The 22044-nt window shown below is 54.6% G+C and overlaps 6 protein-coding genes across 6 annotated transcripts; 2 read left to right on the forward strand and 4 right to left on the reverse strand.

The window, feature by feature from the left end:
- Positions 1 to 451: 451 nt before the first annotated feature.
- LY79DRAFT_576899 (uncharacterized protein) lies at positions 452 to 3739 on the forward strand (the record flags this gene model as incomplete). Its single annotated transcript, XM_060559839.1, has 3 exons — positions 452 to 1440; positions 1506 to 3298; positions 3369 to 3739. The coding sequence occupies 3 exons, from the start codon at positions 452 to 454 to the stop codon at positions 3737 to 3739; spliced, it is 3153 nt and encodes a 1050-aa protein (XP_060417981.1).
- A 1413-nt stretch (positions 3740 to 5152) lies between these two features.
- On the reverse strand, positions 5153 to 6173 carry LY79DRAFT_508473 (yeats family protein; the record flags this gene model as incomplete). Its single annotated transcript, XM_060553947.1, has 4 exons — positions 5153 to 5247; positions 5378 to 5764; positions 5834 to 5982; positions 6049 to 6173. The coding sequence occupies 4 exons, from the start codon at positions 6171 to 6173 to the stop codon at positions 5153 to 5155; spliced, it is 756 nt and encodes a 251-aa protein (XP_060417982.1).
- A 940-nt stretch (positions 6174 to 7113) lies between these two features.
- On the reverse strand, positions 7114 to 8747 carry LY79DRAFT_406614 (RanBP1 domain-containing protein). The gene is made up of 6 exons (XM_060553058.1): positions 8591 to 8747; positions 8318 to 8425; positions 7961 to 8125; positions 7595 to 7859; positions 7411 to 7539; positions 7114 to 7358 (listed from the first exon to the last, which is right to left on the reverse strand). The coding sequence occupies exons 2-6, from the start codon at positions 8369 to 8371 to the stop codon at positions 7258 to 7260; spliced, it is 714 nt and encodes a 237-aa protein (XP_060417983.1). The 5' UTR covers positions 8372 to 8425; positions 8591 to 8747; the 3' UTR covers positions 7114 to 7257.
- Positions 8748 to 9465: 718 nt separating this feature from the next.
- On the reverse strand, positions 9466 to 12349 carry LY79DRAFT_406684 (uncharacterized protein). Its single transcript, XM_060553059.1, has 2 exons — positions 12121 to 12349; positions 9466 to 12053 (listed from the first exon to the last, which is right to left on the reverse strand). Exon 2 carries the CDS (start codon positions 12004 to 12006, stop codon positions 9580 to 9582), a length of 2427 nt encoding a protein of 808 aa, XP_060417984.1. The 5' UTR covers positions 12007 to 12053; positions 12121 to 12349; the 3' UTR covers positions 9466 to 9579.
- Positions 12350 to 16559: 4210 nt separating this feature from the next.
- LY79DRAFT_666908 (phosducin) lies at positions 16560 to 17501 on the reverse strand (the record flags this gene model as incomplete). Its single annotated transcript, XM_060563298.1, has 2 exons — positions 16560 to 16808; positions 16872 to 17501. The coding sequence occupies 2 exons, from the start codon at positions 17499 to 17501 to the stop codon at positions 16560 to 16562; spliced, it is 879 nt and encodes a 292-aa protein (XP_060417985.1).
- Positions 17502 to 20932: 3431 nt separating this feature from the next.
- LY79DRAFT_406785 (uncharacterized protein) lies at positions 20933 to 22044 on the forward strand. Its single transcript, XM_060553060.1, has one exon. The coding sequence runs from the start codon at positions 21176 to 21178 to the stop codon at positions 21923 to 21925; it is 750 nt and encodes a 249-aa protein (XP_060417986.1). The 5' UTR covers positions 20933 to 21175; the 3' UTR covers positions 21926 to 22044.

The raw sequence follows: 22044 nt of genomic DNA on the forward strand, positions 1-22044 counted from the left end.
TACCTGTACTCGCGGTGTACTACCTACCTACTTATGTGTACGTACATTGGGGAGGATACCTACCTACCTACCTAATCACTTGCTAGGTAGGTACCGGTGGTAGATAAGGTAGAGCAGAGCTACCTAGCTTAGGTACCTCATCCACGTACGTCCCATCACCCAACCCTCCACGGCTTATGCACCAGACGGTGTACATACTTACCTACAGGCAACCCGCAGCGTCAAGGGGAGCACTGACCATCCCCGCCCCCCCAAAAAAAGTCCCCGCCCAGCAGAACGTGGACCGACAAAAACCATCCACGCCCCGCCGCTTGTGGCTGGAAACCCGTCTTTTTCCCCTCCATAAACCCGTTGCAAACCGCCCGATTCGACCGAGTCTATCCATCAAAGAAACCCAGCATCTTGCCCTCCATCACCCCGCGATTGTTGCAGCGCGACTGCCCGGCCCATCATGGCCCAATACGCAGTCCCACCCCCATCCAATCTGAGCCCGACGACCTCCAACACCCACTCGACCGCTGCCGCCGCTGCAGCACAGGCACAGGCACCGGCCCAGGCACAGCCTGGGACGGCCGGTGCACCCCCCCAGCATAAACGCGTCTACCAGGCCTGCATCCCGTGTCGCCGGAGAAAGGTCCGTTGCGATCTGGGCAGCGTCGACAACCCCCACGACCCGCCCTGTGTACGATGTCGCCGCGAGAGCAAGGAGTGCTTCTTCAGCGCTACTAGGCGGAAGCGCAAGACCGAGGATGGCGACGACCCCGACGCAGATGATGTCGACGACTACACCGTCCGCAATGGCCGTAAACGCGTCCACGTCAGCGGTAGCCCCCCCGTCACCATCGACCACCGCCTCTACAGCGAAGTACCCCTTACCCCGGGAGGCTCCATGGGCCGGAATCAACCCTTGCGCCGCCCGACCTCCATCGGCGGTACCCCAAGCACGACGAGCCAGGCCGACAGTCGCCAGCGCGCCGACTACATTATGGACGATGAACCCAACGCCCAGCTCGAGAATCGCGAAGCCCAGGATCTCATGCGACCCGGCGTCTACGGGCCGCACGACGCCTTGGATCTGCTCTATAAGGCGGCCACGGATAGGTCAGTCCAGCTCAGCAAGGTCCAAGACCCAGCTGCTTACCACTCCTCGGCCTATAGTCCTGCAACCAACAACCACAAGCGCCACGAGAGTGTTGCTTCTATACCTGTCATACCGCAGCAGCCTCTCATCGTGACACCTGGAGCAACCATGAAGCCTCGGGTCAACAGCCGGCCGCCTGCCCCGGTCAAGCTTGCGCCGCAGCCCATTGACCCAGAACTGACGCGGCGCGACCTCTCCGGCGAGCCTGGCTACCAGGATGCCATCAAGGCCTGGGGGAGGTTCAGATTCGTCAGAGCCGGCTGGTTTTCTGCGCAGGAGGCCATTGAATACATCGACTAGTAAGCTGCCCCCCCCCCCCCCCCCCTTCACTTTACCACTCCATGTCGTATTTAACATTTGTTAGCTACTACGAATATCTATCACCGCTCACCCCAATCTCACCCCCGACCTTCCGTAACCCCGCATCGCATATCACCCTCCTGACGGAGGAACCCATCCTCACCATTACACTCCTCACAATCTCTTCGAGATATCGGAAGATCCCCGGAACCGGTGGCCACTGCAGGTCACACGCCATCCACGAGCAGCTCTGGACGTACCTTCGTGGCATGATTGAGAGGTGTCTCTGGGGTCAAGAGGCTTTCGGGGGTGGATTTGCCGCCATGGCTGGTGCGTCATCTCTTCCCGACGATCAATCGAGTAGCACGGCGCCCTGGCGAGGAATGAGGAAAGGCAGTCTACGGACCTTGGGGACGATTGAGTCCTTGATGATCCTTACCGAGTGGCATCCTCGTGCGCTTCACTTCCCACCAGCAGAGGCCATCGATGAGCTTATGCTTCCTTCATATGAGGGCAGTGACCTGATTAGCACCGATGAAAACGGCAACCAAAGGCCGTCTGCCAATATCGGCGGCAAGAGGCTTGACAGCTGGCTCGAGCCCGCCTGGAGGAGTGACAGGATGTGCTGGATGCTTCTCAGCACCGCCATGGGTCTAGCCTACGAACTCGGCGTGTTCGACGACATCGACGAGCTGTTGCGCGACGGCGCCATTTCGCGTCCCGAGTACGAGGAGGAGGTGTACCGCCAACGAGCCTACCGCATAAAGCGCTTGCTCTTGATCTATCTGACCCAGCTGGCTGGCCGCCTCGGGTGGACCAACATGGTGCCCGAAGCCCTTCGTAGGAGCGACCCGGCCGTGACTCGTCGTCGCCCGGCATCGACGGAAGGTACCACGCCCGGGACCAACCCGTCGTCCATGTCTAATGCCTTCAACTACATTCCTGACCTCGAGCTGGACGATCAAATAATACATTGCTGGGCTGGAATCAGCAACGCTATGCATATTGGGAACGAGAAGCTGTTCAAATCGCGCAAGCATACCACCGACATCATTCAGAGCGGCAAGTACACGGAGATGTTGAAAGATTTCCAGCCGTTGCTTCAGGACTGGTGGAAAGAGTTTGAGCGTTACAGGCTGCCGCCTTACATCAGGCACATCCTCACCATCGAGTATGAATACGTGCGTATCTACGTCAACTCGTTGGCCCTGCAGGCTGTCGTCGAGCGGTGTACCAATAATGCCGGTCACACAGCAGCGCATGTGAGCCAAGGCGCCCATGGCAACCACAACTCAGGGAGCGCGGCGCAGCTGTCACCCCAAACGCAGAACTACTTTGGTAAACTACCTCTAGGCCAGCTGGGTGGCTTTGGCGCAAGTGATCAGGAGTACATTAAGGAGGTCATCACCGGCTGCCGGAACCTGCTCCGAACCGTTGTGGAGGGCCTCCTCCCAGGCGACTATCTCAAGCACGCCCCCGTGCGGACGTACTTCCGCATCATCAGTGGAGCCATGTTCCTGCTCAAGACCTTTGCCCTGGGCGCTCCGCGGTCGGATGTCAAGCTCAGCATTGACTTGATGGATGAGACAGTCAAGGCCCTCCGTAATTGTATCGTCGACGATGTTCACCTGGGCATCCGATTCGCAGACCTACTCGACTCCCTGACCAGTCGGCTTCGCAACCGGTTCATCCAGGCTCCAGCTCTGGGGAAGGCTTCTTCTGCGGATGGAAGGAGCCCTGACCCGCATGCCGTCGCCAACGGTGCTACCGGTGCCAACGGTCAACAAGCCGACGGTGGCGACGGCCAAAACTGGTCCAGCCACCCCACGAAGCCACGAGACGGACTCGCTGTACACGGTAAACTTCCACTCCTTCTCTTCTCAACTTCGTTTTTGATGAACGACAGCAGCTGACATGGATGCAATAGAAGATCCTGCTAACATCTCCGCAACGCCCTTCGACCTTAGTACGGGCAACTTTCCCTATCCATCGGGTACAGCCTCGGTCCTTGGACCCTCGACGCCGGCACCACCGCCTGAGAACGGCGCCACCGCTGCAGGGAGCAGCAATAACGCACCGACGACGGGAATGGACAACCTCTTCGACTCGACGGACTGGAACAACCCGGGCAACGAAATGTGGTACCTACCACCCGGCCCGGCCTTCTTCCAGAACATAGACAACACGGCCGTCGCCATGACCGCTGAGGGCGTCAACGTCGGCGGCCTCGATCTGCTCGAGTACATGGCCATGGACACGGGTTTTCCCTCCATGGACGGACCCTCGTCGTACCCCTGAACCAGGCAGGGAAGGGGGTCCACCCGCAACTGAAAAGCAACGCTGTCAAACGAATACAAAGGCAGAGTAATTGGCAAAGGATGGCTTACAGAAAATTGAGCAGGCAACTGGCCTGGGTGGAATGGCGCTTCATCGGGTCTTGCAAATGGAAAGATAAGGCGGCAGGTTTTTAACCCGCCCTCGCGCGAGCGACTTTTGGTTATATCCTTCGCAACTTGGAAAAGCAAGCAGCAAGCAAGCAAGCATGATTCGGGGGGAAGGCTCCGAGAGACCGTACTGTCGAAATATCTCTTACACAATATACATGCCATGACCGGCATGGGCAAGAGTATGACTTAGATACCCTTTTTTTACGGTTTTGTATTAGATGCAACCAAGCTCGAGGACCGATCCAACAGGCATCTCGAGCACGGGCTATCCAGGAATGCACATGCACACGTACATACATGCGCACGCGCGCACACTTAGAGCATGGGATGTGTACTCGGAAATGGAGGGTTGGTCAAGTTCGCACTGAGCGACCGTTTGCGTCTACTACAACATCGCGACTGAGCTTGCTCGGAGCGCGGGCGCGTGCAGGGTCACAGAGGCGGGTTTGGGATATATTTGCAGATGAAATATGATTTACAACGGGGGAGGAGGCCAAGGAGGTCGCCGTCGGCCGGCCCAATGCTCGAAGGCAATCTAGGAAGAAGCATTCCCAATATCAACCCCTCTCCCCCTCCCTCCCTCTTCCCCTGCGTAGACTACCTAACCCGTCCTATATTCCCTCAAACGTGCCCCCCCCCGCTCCCCAGTGTCGTAGCTTCGTTGCAGAACCTGGCCTGGTCACCCCCGCCTGACCTATTTGGATACACGATAAACCTATTCGCGTGCATGTAGCACACTTCCCCCGTCGCGAGTGCTTTTTTTTTTTTTGTCCAGTGACGTACACGACTAGACACATACACAAAATCATGGAAAGAGACAAGACCAGAACAGAGAACATGTGAAAGCAAAGCATGGAGCCGGGAACGCCTAGCCAAATGCCATTGGAGAAGCGAAACAGAAAGCCTACTACCCACCAACTGACCAATCCTTTTTTTCCATCCAATTCACGAGAGAACACTTCTGTCGAATTCGTCTGTCCCCGATCGTTTTCCGATTCGGCTCGTGTATGGGAAGGTTTTCGGGATAGTACTGAGAAGAAGCTGGTCTTCGCAAGCGATGGGATAACCTAACTGACGAGGCCCTTCTTGCTCTGTTGCGTGGAGAGGCACAGCGTCACGGTCAGCGGCCGGTCTTTGAATCCTGCCTGGCCAAACCCACGTCCAATCTCTCCCACTTCCTCCCGCCCAGAAACCATAGAGGGCGGGAGCGCGAGCAGTCCATGAGGCTCAAAAAGTATATCAAGCCGAGGCACCGCCGCTGCGCTCACAACCGGATGTAAGATTTACTCACCAAGTACTCCCACAGGAGCTTGGTCATCTGATCCGACATCGTATACAGATCGATGGAAAACTCTCCCGCTACAAACGTGTCAGCCGTGAGTCGCTCGCTTGATCAATCACTCATTACAAGCCGGCCCCTCCACCTCCTAACGCAAGGAAAACTGACCGCTCAGAAGATCGACACCAGGGGAAGCAGGCGTTAGCTCACCATCGACATCACTCTTGATGTATGTGTCTGCAGTCTTGTTATCATTGATGATTTGGATGACGCGGAGCAGATCATCCTCATCAAGCTTCTCCAAAGCCTGCGCAATCTTCTCGTAGTCGTACTTCTGGGCACCCTTTTTACCGGCACCGCCCTTCTTCTTGAGGCGGTCGTCATCGGACGGAAGAGGACCAGTCTCGCGCAGAATCTGCTGCAAGGCCTGCGACGGATTCTTGAACGAGACGGTGTGCTCGGCGTCGTAACGGTTCTTTGCAAAGTTGAGGTCGTGGCTGAGGGTCTGCTTCGATTTTTCGGTAATGTAGCAGTCGATCGTCATGTCGAATTCACCCCATCCCTCGTTCTCACATCGGAAGGGAGGCTTGGCGAAGGCTGAAGGGGTATTGATGGTCAGCAAGCTACGGTCGGGAAAGAGCAAGCACGGGTAGGACGTCTACGAACTTTGCGTTGGGTTTTCGAAGGATGGGTGCAGGTTGTAGACAACCTTCTGGAAGCAATCGGCCGGGTGCTCCTCGCCGTCCTCGCCAACTATGTAGATCACGATGGACCATTTTCGCATGGGAAAGTCTTCGACGGGGGAGGGTTTGTCACTAGGGGGAGAAGATCCAGAGTTAGTAGCTGGTCCTGAAGGAGTGCATCCATGGGAAACAACTTACATGACGTTCTGCTCGGTGACGAGCCTGACTTTGCGCTTCAGCCCCTTGTTAGCCCTGGATCGAATCGATACTATCCATGATGGGGCATTATGCTTCTTCTGGGTCACCGCCCTTGGAGGAGCCATAATGGGTAGTCGCGATGGGGAGGAAGAAGAGGGTTGCGACGGGTGATAGTAGCAGAGGCGATGGGTTGAGGAAGGTACCAAACAGACCAAACGCGGTGAAATCATATTGAAACGGATCCCGCGAGATTGTCAAGCGTGCTTGGTAAGGGGAAGCTCTCCATTTGATTGACAGCGCAAGCTGTTTACCTCGAAGGTGGTGGTGAGCGGGCAGGGCGGAGTCGCAGAGGGACGCGACGCAGTGTGGTGACAATATGTGGGAAATGGAACGGTGGCTCTTACCTCGACAATCATTATGGGTCCTAATTGCAAAGTAAGACTGTAATTGAAGCAATACGTGCTGTTCAGGAGGAGGGACTCGGCGTGCACTGGGAGGGTGTGTGAAGTTCACCACCAGTTTGGGATTTGGAGGTTTAGGAGTGGAAGGCTGAGGATGACGCTCGGGCCACACCACACCCAGGGTGTGGCTGGAAAGCTCACTGCGCGCAGGCGTGAAGCGTGTTTGCGTGTTGCGGGGAAGCAAGGACTTTAATTGAATGGCAGAACAACCTCCTACCCAGTGTTAAATCACACTCTGTTGATGCGATGCAAAAGGGAAACAAAGCACCTTTAAGGTTAAATATTGGCGGATTGCATTCATATTGACAACATTAGCAGCCACAGCTCCTTGGCATGCACATCAACAACAAAAGGCGCCAGTGATGACAGTCTCAGTACTGGAGCCCAGGGGTATGATTCTTCTGCCTGTCTGCCTCCTTTTTGGGGGTGCATCTAATCGAATGGGAAGGGACTTTATTCTTGCTGATTGGCGCTGTGTAGAGTGTCTTGTTCCTAAGCTTTGATGCCTATCCATCCACTTATCAAATGCTAGAAAACAAGCACCACTCGGTGCAAGTCTTTGTTGCACTCTTCAGCATCTCCTCACCGAAGTGGTTCCATCTGCCTCGTATCGTGGGGGTGTAAAAGCAAGTTTAACAATGGGTGCTAGTTTCGGTGTCGTTGCAAGGGGCCGTTTATTATAGTAGCCCGGCGCATGGGTAGGTCTTCCATCCTCATCTTCTCGTGGATATGTGAGGTTTGGGCAAATTTACTCCGAAGAAGCAGGGGCTGCGGCACTCTCGGCCGCCTTGAAGAGCTCCTCGTTGTCCTTCTGGGCCTTGAGGAAAGCATCCTTGAAGAGGTTGGCGTCTACGTCTAATTAGCTTTCTGGTAACAAGACAACCTCTCAGCAGAGACTTACTCTCGGAGTTGGCAAAGCGGATGGCCAGGGTAACGGCCTCGGCCTCACCCTCGCTGACATCGGCGGCGGCGTTCCACACCCAACTGCGATCAGAGCCGACGTTGGGGGACAGCTTCATCTCGGGAACGACTATCAAGATATGAGCAAGTGTCGAGAAATTATGGCACGAACCAGGGACACATACTGTAGTGGTTGGCGCAGACCTTGAGGGTCTTGTCACGACGCATGACGAGACGGGTCTTGCCGTTCTCCTTGTGCTTCAACAGACGGACGTCACCGGTGCCACGCTCCTTCCACTCAGTCGTCTCCTTGACGAACTTGAACAGCTTGGCGCGCATTTTGAAGAGCTGCTCCTCGGCCTCCTCGTTGGTTTGGACATCGACCTTCTCCGTCAGCTTGATGACGGGCTCGAAGTGGACATCCTCGGACTCGGGGGCTTCTTCCTCGGCCTGTGAATCATGTCAGCGTCACCATTACGCACGTTGTTGTTGTTGTTGTTGCTGCTGTTGCTTCTGCTGCTGCAGAACTTGACGTTGGGTGCTTGACGTACCTCGCCGCCCTCCTTCTTCTCGGCGGCGGCAGCTTCACGCTGGGCCTTGGCGCTGCCAGAGTTGTCGCCACGCTCCTCATCCTCCTTCTTCTCCTTCTTGGCGCCACCCCCAAACATGGAGAAAACAGCAGAAGAGGTCACAGGCTTCTCGGCCTCACCGGTGGTCTGCGAGTTGACACATTAGTTATCCCATATACTCAAATTGTATTGCATATTGACGGTAAGAGGGGAGAGGGCGATGCGCATCGCAAAGCACCAGGCATATGTGCGGCGATGGAGGCAATGGCCCCGTCGAGACGATACGGCTGGTAGTTGAATGGCGCATACGGAAGAAAAAAAAGAAGGAGGGCGTCGTACCTCGGCGGGCTTGGTCTCCTCGACCTTGGGCTCGGTAGCTTCGGCAGCAGACATGTTGTTGATTCTTTGCAAAGCGATATGTGTTGTTAAGGGTGGCGATGTTTGGGTCTGCGGGCGAGAAACGAAGAGAAAAAAACATTAGCCCGTGAATCATTCCGCATTACCGCCTAATCTGCCCCTCATCGAGCCAGGACGGGGAGCACGACATGCTCGTCATCCGGGCCAGCGTGAAACGGACTGCAGGGGAGCGAGGCTGAAGAACATGAGACTTACCAGGGCTAGTAGTGGTATGTGCTGCAGGGCGCGAAGGAGGGGTTGGAAGAGTGGAAAGCAAAAGATGATTTTGTTTCCTCAGTCAAGGTGAAGTTGGGAGTGGGTTGGACAAAATGAGGAAAGACAGCCCCTCATTCAAAAGTCAACAACAAGAGGGGTGTGTCGGGCGGGCCTGGCCCTTGCGGTTTCGTGCCCAGGCAGTTGTCATCCTGCGACAGGCAAAGTACCCCATCACCTAGATAGAGTGGCACTGTACTTTCTGCCTCTGGATGACCCTGTGGGGATTTACCAGAACCAGAGCCCAAGCTAGACTCGCGCGGCCAATCACCATGCGCGCTATCTTCGCCACCTGGGGGAGTCCCTGATTTGGAAATGAGCATCTGGACGCGCCATCTTGGTCATCGCCCGGTCCTGTCCGCAGCATCGAATGGCACGACCGATTTTACCGGGTTATCATGCTCGAATAGAAACCAAGCGGAGCGTATCGGTACTCACTCAGTCGTAGAAGAGCTGTGGCTTGATTCTACTTATTCTTACTTTCTTTTGTTCATTTTCTGTGAACTAATCACCCTGAAGCTCTTCGGTGATCGACTTGGGACCAAGTTTGGACGACAAGACTCGGGCGTAACGTTATGGGCCCAGCAAGAGGGGTTGCCGGAAAAAATAAGGGGTGTTATTGCAGAAGCCTGCGTGTATTCTATCGATTATGCCTGTTCGTTCCATGAGAGAGAGAAAAACATGTCAACGGCCTTAGAGCGGTAGACTATTCGCATCCGCGTAGGCGCTCAACTTCCCTTGCCAGCCCAATTCGCATCTGGAGATGATATGAGAGCGGGCCAAAGTTTATGAATAGCTAAGCCCTTGAGTGTACGAAGCAAAAAGATGAAACGGCCATTACAAAACCCACACCAATAACTCCAGTCCAGTCCGTACCGTGTCCCTCATAACCCGCCTTTCAGGTATCTCTGTTCATGCACGAAACGGAGGAACTAGCCTTGCTGTCTGCATTGCTGTGTCCACCGAGAGAAGCCAGTGCCAGTTTGGCATCTGGCCTCCAGACGTTCTCTCTTTCGACGAGCTCGCAACTCCTTCCTCTCCTTGTCCAGTCGTCGCTTGCTGGCCTCGGACGCCTGCAACCGCAGCTTCTCCATGTACTTCTTCGCCTTGTCCAGGTAAGTACCGTGCTCTTCCGTCTTCTGTAGCACCTTCAGCACCAAGAGTCTGGAACTGATCTGGGCCTTGGTAACGTAGATGTTCATTTGATCTTTGAGGTCTTGCAGTCTGCGCGATTCCCGGAGGTTCTGCAAGTTCTGATATGATTCCTTGACGACGCTGGCTGTGTTTGCCGCCTCAGTGGTGAAGCGGGCAGACATTTCTCTCACATCTGCCAAGACCGAGTCCTTCCAGCTAGTAAGATGCACGCCTCCCTCCTCAGCCTGCCGCGCAGCGCTGCTTGCTACATCGATGACACGGTCAGCGAACAGCTTGCCGTACCCGAGACACCGCTCAAGAGTGGTTTTGCCAAAGTCGACAAGAAATGTCTCGTTGACCTTGGGCTTCCGGGTTGTGTTGACAGCGATGGTAAGAAGACCATACGCCTCCGACTTGGGGATCTCAATAACAATGCCCTCGTCGATCGAGGAGAACTTTGTCTTAATAGATCTCTCGCCTTTGAGGACATCAATGGTGATCGAGTCTTTGGCAAGCCAGGACGTCTTTGTGCCAGACGGGATCTTTATGAGGATCTCATTACGCCCAGACTTCTCTGCCGAGCAGACGTAGCCCTTCTGAGATTCCGGAAACCTGTCGGCAAGGAAATCCGCCAACTCTGCAAAGGGCGCCACAGCCGTATTTCCTGGAGACGCCTTTGCTTGAGGTACGCGAATCGTCGTGGTGGAAGTCAGGTTGATGGTGATGGTCGAAGTGGAGACTGATGCCGAGGTCGTAGGCGTCACTTTAGACAAAGGCGTTGTCGAGGTCACCGCCGACATCGCCGGGGCCGGTGAGCCTGCCATGAGGTGATTGCAGAGCAGTGCCGCGGCAATCACACCAAGACTGAGCATCAGGGTCTGGCCGATATTCCACAGGTCGAGATCTTCCGTGGCATCGATGGTGCGCTGTCGAATGTTGCGCATCATCTTCATCGCCCGTACATAGCCATCGGATTCGCTGCACTTTGCAGACTCGCCTGCTGCGTCATAGAGGCCGGTGAGATACGCCAGGTTGCGGTTCATCTGACGAGCGTCAATGTTCAGGAAAGTCGTCAAGTCGATGGGCAATTTGACAGAAGGCGAAGCGCGTTCAGAGGATTCCACGCAAAGATGTATCGCGTGCTGATTGATCATGTTGTTCCAGTTGACAGTAGGGTTGTGGAAGGTCTCGGCGTTGGAGATGAAGATGCAAGGAACAGCGTGACGTTGCATAAACTGCCAAGCAGCAGCACGGGTCTTTTGGGCGGTCTCGTCGTCGTTCTCGGTGACGTAAAAGATGGCCACATGCGGCAAGGTCCAAGCTGGCTCGATGATGGAGCCGCTAGGAGCAAATGCCGACTGGAAAGTTCGGTCACCATCGATGGTGATGGAGTAGACGGTTTCGCTGGGGAAGCGATCTCCTTCATAGACGATTTCCCTGGCGGCAGTACAGTTCTCAACCTTGATCTGGTACTGTGAGGTCTTCATCAGCTCGACCTCGGGAACCTTTGCGGAGCCACGGGATGATATGGGGACAACGTTGTAGATGCCGTCGTCTTCGGTGATGCCGCATTCATCCACGGAAGCAGAAGCTGTGAAGGCTGAAGAGATCTTGTAGATGATGTCGTGTTTGGCGCCGTGGCTGCCAGTGTACAGAATCCGAAGCGGCTCTCTGGTAGCCAGAAAATCGGATGCCATGGTTTGGCGAACCGCCGCAAAGAGACGCTTGCTCTTATCCGGAAAGCTGAGGGCCTTGGCGATGGAGCCCGACTTCTCCTCGGTGAAGCTGTGAATGGTATGCTTGACTGCTACCTGCTTGAGCTGGAGCGGGCTTTGGGTCTCGTCAAACTCGATCGAGTGGACCAAAGGGGTGGCCAGCCTCGAGGATTCGAAAGATCTCTCGACGCCGAGTGGGGGTGTAGCAACACGAGACGACGGGTTGAGGAGGCTCTGCTCGGCGTATTGGATAGATGACGCTCGAGACCGGTCTTGGGCAGCATTCTCGTCGTCTTCCGAGTCCGAGTCAGTATCAGACTGGTTGGTCATGTCTTCCGTCTGCTCAGTGCCGGCAAGGCTATGCACATCATCGATTCGAGTATAGTCGAAGGAGCTCGTAGACTCAGCCTCGGTGGCTCGGCCGTCCTGGCTCTCATCATCCGTATTGATGAGCTCGTAGGTGGACTCGCCCAGTCCAGCGTCGTCGTCGTGGGCCTCTGTGGGATTCATGATGTCGGGTTCGCTGGAGGAGATCCAGCTAGCAAGTTGACGGTTGCCTTGAGGGCGGGGAAACCTCAAAGTCAGCTCTGACGACGACAGTGTCGTGGAACCGGAGGGATCTACGTCTCGGTGGGGATCGCCGTTGTATTGCTCTTCCATGCCGAGATAACGAGGGTTAGCCTTTTTTTTATGTGTGTTATCCCGTCATACCTCGCAAGAGTCAGAAAGTTGTAGGAAATGCGAGGGGATCGGGAGTCGGCGATGGTGCGTTGTAGGAAGAGGGTAGTGGTGGTGGTGAATGGAGGGGTAAAGAGGGATATGGAACAAGAGCTGACAGTAGGCGCGGGCGGGGTGGGGGGGGGGGGGGGGGGAGGCAGGGACGTCGGAAGCGGTTTCCTTGAGAAAGAAAAAAAAAACCTGTGCGTCGGAAAAGTTGAATACCTTATCTGTAAAGACGAGAGGGTAAGATGCAGAGAAGATGGGGGAAAGAGATCAACTAACTCTGGCTGAACCTTGGGAAGGTGCGACCTGGAGGATTGAGGAAGGTGGGTTGGTGACGGGACGTCGTCAAAGGCTATTTGGCAGCGGTCGGGGGTTCGGTGGCAGATGCTGCCTGCCTGCCTGCTTTGCCTGCCTTGCCTGCCTTGCCTGCCTTGTTCACTTCGCTGTGAGGCCGCGGAGGAACGTGCTGGGTGGCTAAGTGTGCTGTCTGGCGGTAACCAGAGGCGCGGGGCGGGGAAACAAACGTTCAAGGGGAAAGGGAAGGGCACGGAAAGAAGGGATAGGACGAGACTGGATGAGATGGCGGTCGGTTTATCGGAGGTGAAGTGAGGCGACTGGGACTTGGAGACGTCACGCGGATGCCGCTATCAGGAAGTTTGTGGTACAGATAAGAAGCAAGGTACACTATACTAACCCGTTGGCGCTGCTCCCAGGGTTAGTGCTAGCCGTCCAAGCGCGCCATGCTGAAGTGCTTACTTGATTTGGTTGAGCTGGATCTAAGAAATGTGAAATAGGCGGTGCGAAGAGAGAGAGAGAGAGGGAAACAGAGAAAGAGAGAGCAAGGGTGAGAGCAGAGACAGAGGATGAGGCAGGCAACACTAGGCAATCAGACGCGTGCCGGAGGGGCAGGTGTCATCACACCCAAACCGAGCAAATTCACTTCACCCCATGGAAGCTGGCTGAGAAGCTGCCATGTGGTTTGGGTGGTGGGGGTCCTGTCAGGGTGGAATGCAAAGGCGAAGACGACGCCTATTTCACCCTGAGGAACACGTCCGGCGCTTGTAAAGCTGTCCGTCCAGGTGGTGTCACTCGGGAGAGCTCGCGTTCAACCGATAGACAAATGCAAGTGGAATGTCACTGGTGAATGGGCCCCCCCTCCAATTTGGTTTACGGCAGATCCGCATCGCTACTTTGACAGCACACCAGACCTCTTATCGATAACCCACAGAAGGCGGGTTTGGAGGGGAAATCAGCGCCCAGAATGCAACCAGGTGAGCGTCCTGAGGTGGGGTCAATCCACCATCCTCCCCCGTTGGAACCACTGTTGCACCAACACTAGCCAAGTGGAAATGCAAAGGCCATCGTCGACGGGTCCGCCCCCCAGCATCATCATCTATCTCTTGGCCTCCAATTCGGTGACTCCCTCACTCTATCTCTCTGGTCAGCACAACCATTTTGTGCCGCGTACTCAGGGGCTAACTAGTTCAAGTGCAAGCCACAGTATCGGAAAGAAAATAAAATAAAAAAAAGAAAAGAGAAAAAAACGGCACCGAATGACTGCTTGCTTCGCATCATCGTACCAACATTTCCTAGTCATCGAACCGCTACGTAAGCTTAGAGACTCCGAGTCATCCCTCATAGGCTGAAGCAAGTGCCAACCTACCTAAAGTTCGGGTCATCCAATGTGCAGGGCAAAGCCCAAGGTACGTCGCGTCTCAGGCATAGAGGGGGGCCAAACAGGTTCTCGCCAGATGTAACCGCGAGAATACTTACGCGACGGGACTGAAGGATCGGAGTTGGGTGTGCCAATCCGAAATGTCTCAACTGTTTCAAATCTTGCCGTCCTTTTGTCTCTTGTCGAGTCACTCATCGAAGCCGACCAGCAGCTAGGGTGTTGCGCAGGTCTGAGCTTAAGAAGAGGGTGTGTTTTCTGTCTCTTCCTCGAGGGACACAGCATGCGCCGCTTGCAAGGTACTCGTTACCTAGGTAGTTATGTGCGCCACATCAACTTGTGGCCGTGCATTAGGAGTGGGGGAAACCCCAACCCACGGCCCTCACACTCTTCTTACACCGAATCTCACCGAGCACTCACCCAAAACATCCTTCTAGTGATATTCGACAACAGCTAGCTCGAATCACTGACATGGGGCCTTCAAGGGCGACCGAGTTTCTGACTAGGTATATTCTAGTCGCAATTCGTCAGGAAAATTGAGGGCCAAGCTGTCCTTTTTGCGGCATCGGCAGGCAGTTAGGCCACCCCTCAGAGCTGTACAGTAAGTCGAGCACTTCATATTCCCAGCTTACTCCAAATCTAGTGCATGTTGGCTTTTTCAAAATGACGCTGACCTTGGTTTTACTTATATCTCCGAGTCTTTGTTCCTGTTCTTACCTACGTCTCACAAGTCAGACGCAGCCTTGGTGTCGCTTATCAGGAAAGAGAAAGCTCCAAACCTTCTGTAGCCTAGGTCGATGGCGATGCGATCTGGAGAAAGATACCTAGGTAGTTGAGAACACAAATGAATGACCGCCGTCTCTCCCATGTGAATACATTATCTGTTCCGCACAGGCGGCGTCCCAACACAACACCAACTACGACAAGACTTCGGCAGCCCCATTGAGGGACCCTGTCACCACTGTCCATATATCTCCTGATCAGCCTCACCTCCTATCACCCCGTCGGAGGCTCCACTGTTTCGAGAATGTGTTGGCTCCAGCTCTATGTCTAAGTCTGATTTGAACATGTATCGTTGTCCTGTCGCCGTAGTGTTTTCGAGGTGTGCCCACGCCAATATCAGGTTCATTTCACGGAGCGGCATGTGCAGGCGATGGGATGACCGCTGAGGTAATTGGGTACGGGCAGTCTCGCTCTCAAACTGATCCCGACCAGCGAGCCGCCATTGGCAGGCTCATTACTAGAACGATTGCGGGATACACCTCGTCTTCCCCAGCTCGTCAGGTATAATGGGCAGCAAATGACTGCTTTTTCAGATACTCAACTGTTCTCGTGTGCCTGCAGAAGTGTCCTGCAGCCTTTCAGAGGCTGCATATCCGTATCATAGCTCATCAGAGGCTGTTTCTTTGTTTTTTTTTCTATCTATCAGTAGAAAGAAGTTCATGTTCAATAGGAAAAGAGAACTAAGCTTGTTCCTTCTTTCATTTTTTCTCCAACGAGGACTTTGGTGGTGCTGTTAGTGCCCGGCAAAAGAGCCGAATCCCGGAAGGGGGGGGGGGGGGGGGGGGGGGGGGGAGGGGAGAAAAAAAGTGAATTTTTTTTTTCCAGTCCATCTAGGCGGCGAACGAAAAGGGACGCCCTGGCCTCTCCGGTCATGGGTGGCAACACGCGGGATAAATCCTAGAGTGTCTAGGGCCTAAGATCCGAGACGCGAAGGCTGAAGCAAACGGGATCTACATCCACGCGAGCCCTCGCTCCCCCCCATCTCCCTGCCTGCCCTGGCAACTCGTTACCCCGGCCGGAGTTCGTAGCCGAGATCTCCATCCTCCGGGTTTGCACTCTGATTTAGTCCCTGTTGGAACCGGACGAGACAGGGTAAGATGCAATTCAAGTGCTGACGCCCGCCCCCATTCCGTTGGGTCGCGGGCTTTGAGAATCGCGGATGCCAGGCCATGGATAGCTAGTGTCTGCTTTAGTCCCTCCCAACTCGACTACCGGTAGCAGAGGCCGCTAGTGTTTGGGGAAACGGCCCAGGCTCCTTGTCCCTTACCCCGTCGCAGTCCGAGACGTCGTAGTAGTATTATCCTCTCCACATTGGCCGTCGACAATGCACTATTGGGTACCATAGATAGATATCCTTGTTGGGTTCACTAGCCGCACCGTAAATTCAACGCACAAACATAGAACTTGGAAATGAGTATTCCTGAGGCTTCAAATTCTAACAGGGCATTGCTTAAACAGCGTAATCCGAAACATACAGTCTTTTGATACCAGTGTCACATTACCTCGCATTTTTATGTCCCAGACCCCCAAGGGTTTCCATGCCAAGACGTTTCCCTCCGTGACGGACCGTCATACCAGACATGAATCCCTTCTCATAATTATAAAAGACACCGATGTGTTGTACTCGTCTGTCACCAAGATGACGAGAATATCCCAGAGAAAGATGAAGAAAAACTGCGCCCCACCAGCCAAAGACTGAACGATAGAGAGAAAAAGAAAAAGGAAAAAAAGGGGGGAAAAAGTGACGCCCCCCAGGAGCAATGAATATGGAAGGAAAAAAATGGGGGTATCGTAACAGAAGAGATGGGGGGGGGGGGGGGGGTTAGGGAGGAAGGGGTGTTGTTTTCGTCTTTATATTTGGTATTGTTCGTGTCGAGTTTGCATCTCACAGGATGTCGTGCTTGTGGAAAAGACGTGCCAGCGTCTCGGTGCCAAATATCTCGTCGTCAGGGATCATTTCGATAATGCCGGTCAGGTTGGCAATCATGTCACCCTGGTTGCGGTATGCCAGGATTGCAGGCACAGCAGCGTTATCAAACTCGATATCGAGGTAGTGGACCTTGACGAAGTGTACTGTTGAGTGCTGCGATACGAGTGGCAGCATGGCGTGTTCTATCGTCGCAGATACATCGCACTGCAAGTCTACGGTTAGCACTTGTTTCTCCACGGGTTATTGACGCGGCGGCTGGGAGCTTACATCTGGGTCATAGACAAAAACAACGACAACAGTGTCCCGGGCAACCTTCTCGATGGCGTCAAGGTAGCCCAAAGCGTCCACAACGTCCATACGTCCGTAGACTCGCACACTAGGACTTGTTCTTCGGTTCCTAATGACTTTGCTGGACTCGCTCTCAAGCTCTCTTCGGCGGCTTTCGCGCCATTGTTGCATGAAGCTGTCGTCTGAGTCGCTGCCATTGCCCTCGTCCGTCTCGCTCCCGCTCTTGTGTGACGAGTGGGACTGAGTGTTGAGGCCGTCCAAGCCGAAAATGGAACGGCGCACTGTCGTGCGGGCGCGGCTCATGAAGGATGTCTTGCGGGCATTCTCGTAGTTCCGAGCATCGGCGATGACGCCCTTGACACCAGTGGTACGGCCGGCATCGAAGCTAGCCGGAGGCAGCTTCAGGTCGGAGCCGGTATGGCCCAGAGACGGCATGCGCATGGCGGCGTCGATTTGGGAGTTGCGATGGACCTCGTCTTCGTCGAGATCGAAGGATCGTTGGTCGCGGCGGTGGTAGTCACGATCCTCGGGGTGTACTCTGCTCTCTTCACGAGTGTTTGCTGCTAGAAGCGCGTTGAATTCTTCCTGGGCTGGGGTGGGGTTCGACATGGTGAGAGTTGGGAGGGCGCAGCGGTGGGAGGGAGCTTGGTTTTATGTATGTGACAACGGACGGACGGACAGTCGTTCGTATGGTCAGAGGGAGGGGCGGTAGGGGTGTTGTTAAGGAGTAAACAAGCAGGTTGTGAAGTGCCAATGGTGCGGGCTTGGAGGTGGAAGGGTAAGGGTGTGCCCGGTTGTTCTGGCAGGGCGTCCAAAAGTAGGTAATCAGGAGAGGCAGGTCCGGGTGACGGTGGTCAGGTTTTTGCAGAGGGAGAGAGGGAGGTTTGGAGATGAAGGTTGGTGGTGGGAGGGCAGGATGGATGGCGGCGCTTCGATGGGATTTCTCGAAGCAGTGGAGACATGAGCAGGGATCAGCCCCTGCCTCGGGGAAGATGTGGTAAAAGCGTGGTCCAGCACGGAGTAGGTCAGATAGATTGGCGCGAGCGAAGCCCTAGGGGCCCGAGGGTCGAGGATGGAGGGGAGGGTGCCTACATAGTAGAGGGCGAAGCCCCTGGGGATGCGTCAGACTGTTTCAAAAGCAGTGGAGGAGGAGGTGCTGCGTGGTCGCGAACAGGCACAGGGGAAGGACGAACGGCGACGACGACGTGGAGGAAAGTGGGCGGGCGAGTGTATTGTACGATGATGACTGGCAGAGAGAGGGGAAAAAAGTGGTGATGGGTAAGATCTGAGTTTGATTGCGAAAATGGAAGCATATAGTCAGGCATGTTAAGACGAGGGTTGTCCGGGGTGGGGGGTTGCCGATGGTTGGTAGCGGGCGCACCGGATTGGCTGATGCGACGCGCGCAACGGAGAGACCGGACGCTTTGCTTGTGCCAGCCTGACGCTGTTGTTTGTGCTTGTCTTGCTTGCTCTGGACCAACTCACTACCTAACTAGGTAATCAATCGTCTCGCCGACCGCCCAACTCGGAATGGATTGGATGGACGGTGGACACATCAAGGCGCGAGCGTCAAAATGGATATGTAGGTACACACTGTCGGCGGCAGTACGCTGCCTGCCTGCCTACCTACCTACCTACCTACCTAACCTCAAGGTACCTAGGTACCTAGATGAAGAACACATTCAGGCCTGCCACGATGTGTGTCGTCACATCGTCACGCATGAGGAAACCTGCCGACGACGATGATCACGAGGGGTGGAACTGTGGGAACGGAAAAAGGAACCAAAAGGGAGAACCGGGGGGTCCACCATGTCTGTGTCGGAACAGGGAAGGAGCGGACGGACGGACGGCCATGGCCGGTGATTTCCTTGTAACTTTGACTTGTTTCCCCTCCGCTCCCCAGTGATGGACAGGACAGAACGTGGGCAAATTGATTACCTACCTTCCTTCCTACCTACCTATTCCAAACTGTCTGGTGTTACCGCGGTATATATCTATCGTCATCATTTTGCTTCTTCCTCCTACCCCGTGGTCGGCCTGCCCCGTGAAACCTCATGCTCCGCAGCAGAGCTTTCTTTTCCATGGCAACACAGTGTAGGCAGGTACACTAAAGCAGCAGAATCCGAGGTGAAGAACAGATCCAGATGGCACGCGCGTCGTATACCTTAGTATAGGTAGGTATATCCGTACCGTCGGAGGATATGCCCACATGGTGCACTGCCACGATATGATGTGCACACCCTCTCGGGTTCTTCTGCTCGCGTGGCCGGGCTGGGATCGTGATGCTTGTCGAGTGTTACATAGTAGGCATCTGGTTGTTGCTTGCTGATCAGGGGCCGTTGGACCCGTTAGTGCCAGGTTTCCCTGCTTGCTTGCCTTTATGCTGACTCTTCCTTCTCCCTCCCGCGTTCCGTTGCTGCTCGCTTTAGCCTATTTAGCCTAATCAATGCGAGCAAATACACTACAGGGGGAGCAGCTCGGGAGCTTGCGGGCGGGATGCATGCTGCAGGTCGACAAGATGGCGAAACCCATCCTTGCTTCTTCACGCTGACGATATGATAGCTAGGCATGCTGCCTACCTAGTCCGGTGCTGCAGGTGTCCCTCGGACTCGGACACTGCGATGCAAGCCAAGGATCGCCTCTCCTCGTGCTTGTCTATTCTACAGTCCTATCATCGTATACCGATCTACTGTAGGAAAAAACATATCGTTTATCTCTCTCTCTCTCTCTCTCACACACACACACACACACACATACACTTATCCGCTCTCTCCCCCCTAAAGGAGGTATCGTCAGTTATATGTGGGTGGCTAAAGAACCTTGCCAAGTCAAACTCGGCCACAGCGTCTTCTCCTCTTTCTCTGGGCACTCGGAGCAGTGCAATATTCCACAACGCTCATGCTTACCTTTCTCGGCCTCCTATTTCAGGTCATTGGACCCAGTCTGGCTAGGACAACTCGTCGCCTTACCAGGCCAGTGTGGGGGGGACCCTGCATCCCCGAAAGGGACATGTTGAGTAACCACAAATAGAGACGTTATCTCTACTTGAGTGCATATAATTGACCAGACTACGTGCCTACCTACCTAGGTAGGCACCTAATCCGAGGTGCAATGCCTGTATCTTGGCATACGTGTGTATTAATCATATAGTTACGTATGTAGATACTCAGCCATATGACTAGCGAAATGCCCTCAAATCAGAGACGCGTTGGCTTGCTTTCGCCTTGCAGACCTCCAACGCCAATTCAAACAACTGCAATGGATAGCCTCTCCCACCGGTACGCGGCCGGCCTTATTACTCCCCTTCCTGCAGTCAATGCAGGGAGCTGCTGCTGGAAGTCGAGACGTTGACAGTTCTGAATTAAACTTAGATGCAGTCACACAGCACAAGACCCTGGACCTCGAGCCCGAAAATCAACCGTATTCCCAACTCTAACGTACTGTACTACCGACATCCGTGTTGTGCATATTGCTAATGGAACTTCCCACAGTATACACGTGAGCCTGGTCTAGTTGAGGACCCGACACCGGCGCCGTGCTTCCGACTATCCATGCCGTAGAGACTTGTGGCAAACCTGTATCGGTATCATCTTCCGGTGGTGGCAACACCATGCACGGCCGATTTGAGCCGGGATGGACACTTGCAGCAATGGGAAGATGCCTCCAGCCCCGATGCTGTATCTCGATAGCACCATGGCATGGCACGCTGGCATCATCGACCTTCCGACATCCCCGTTCGCCGAACATCATCGATACATCAAAACATACGACAGTGGCTTCACCATCAGACCCGAACATATCCGACTATGACGTGCTCCCATTTTCAAAGCCGGCTCCCATCAATCGTCCGAAAGCCGTCGTCTGTCGGACCTTGCCATCTCTGGGCACTTGGTCCCCGCGTCGTGCGACAGACAGCCCGCTCGTTGGTTCTATGCCAATGCGGACGGACCCGGAACGTGGAGAAGGGTGGGTGTCATTGGCCCGTTACACAATCTTGGGCATCGATACCACGAGGCGACTTTGGATTGCCCACGTCATGTTTTCGAAGCCAATTCTACCGTCATTTCTGGATGCGTCGACGGCTTCGACCGTGGTTCAAAGCGTTCCATCATGGTTTCAACGAAGCTATCGTCTGAGGGCAGTCCGCGACTCTCCTTCACGCGTCAAAACTTCATAGTTCTAAAAATACCGGCGAAAACAACCAGCACGAAGATCAATCGATTGGGCGCTGATCGCGGGTGTCAACATTCTAACATTGTCGGATGTATCGACCAGATTAATGCATGTGTCCTATAGCATCGGACTATGTTTCATGGTTTTGTTTCACCGCAATAGACTCACATGAAGACAGAGAAACGAACTTAGCACTGGCGAGCAAGGGGCACACTTCTCATGCCATGGGGAATCCTTGGCTCGGTTGCTGTTTATTGGATGCTGCACATGAGCAAACTTTGCCGATTCCAACCACTACTGCCCCCTTAGGAATCGCCATCCAGGCCATGCCGTCTGCCACAATGACTCACTCACTCAACCACGTGAGCGACTCGTCCAAAATACGAGTAAACGGCACAGCTCCTCACGCCTTCCTTGTGTCCTTCGTCTCATCTACCAAACTATGTCGGGGCAAGCTGGGACGATGCATTTCGGCACGATGCCGGCATTGCGCCGGCAGTAGTTGCCAGCCATTCAACCGTAATATCTCCAGGTGGCGTGTTGCCCGAAGATCCTACTGTCCCAATATTGATGGGAAAACACGACGTTGGAAACAATTTTTGGTTTTCATTTTCTTGTTCGGCCCGTGTACACATGTTGCATGGACCAGACTTCACCGGCGCACCGGAAACTCCTCTTGGGCGTCTCTCCCAACGACCACCATGCAGCATCCACCTCACGAAAGCAGATTGAAGATCCGTCACACTGACGAAATCGTGATGCGAGCGTTGGGAATGGCAAAAAGCTCTCCCAACTCACGCCGCCAACCGCATAAGATTTCCACTCTCACCAACTCTCCCTCCAAACACCTCATCCAGTAGCTCCAAGCCACGCGCCAAAGCTGGCCCGACTAGTCTGCAACACCTGGACCCGGATCTTCCGATCCGTTGTCTTTCCCACTATGCGGCCCTTCCGGGCTGCTCCCAACGCTTGGGCAAGT

This window comes from Colletotrichum navitas, assembly GCF_030913465.1.
Source record: "Colletotrichum navitas strain CBS 125086 chromosome Unknown LY79scaffold_9, whole genome shotgun sequence".
Lineage (NCBI taxonomy): Eukaryota > Fungi > Ascomycota > Sordariomycetes > Glomerellales > Glomerellaceae > Colletotrichum > Colletotrichum navitas.

Coding starts and splice junctions, on each gene's coding strand:
- LY79DRAFT_406614 (XM_060553058.1), bottom strand. CDS start 8,371: ATGTCTGCTGCCGAAGCTACCGAGCCCAAGGTCGAGGAGACCAAGCCC. Junction 7,860..7,960: donor AGAAGAAGGAGGGCGGCGAG/GTACGTCAAGCA, acceptor CATGATTCACAG/GCCGAGGAAGAAGCCCCCGA. Junction 7,540..7,594: donor GGTCTGCGCCAACCACTACA/GTATGTGTCCCT, acceptor ATATCTTGATAG/TCGTTCCCGAGATGAAGCTG.
- LY79DRAFT_406684 (XM_060553059.1), bottom strand. CDS start 12,006: ATGAATCCCACAGAGGCCCACGACGACGACGCTGGACTGGGCGAGTCC.
- LY79DRAFT_406785 (XM_060553060.1), top strand. CDS start 21,176: ATGTGTCCTATAGCATCGGACTATGTTTCATGGTTTTGTTTCACCGCA.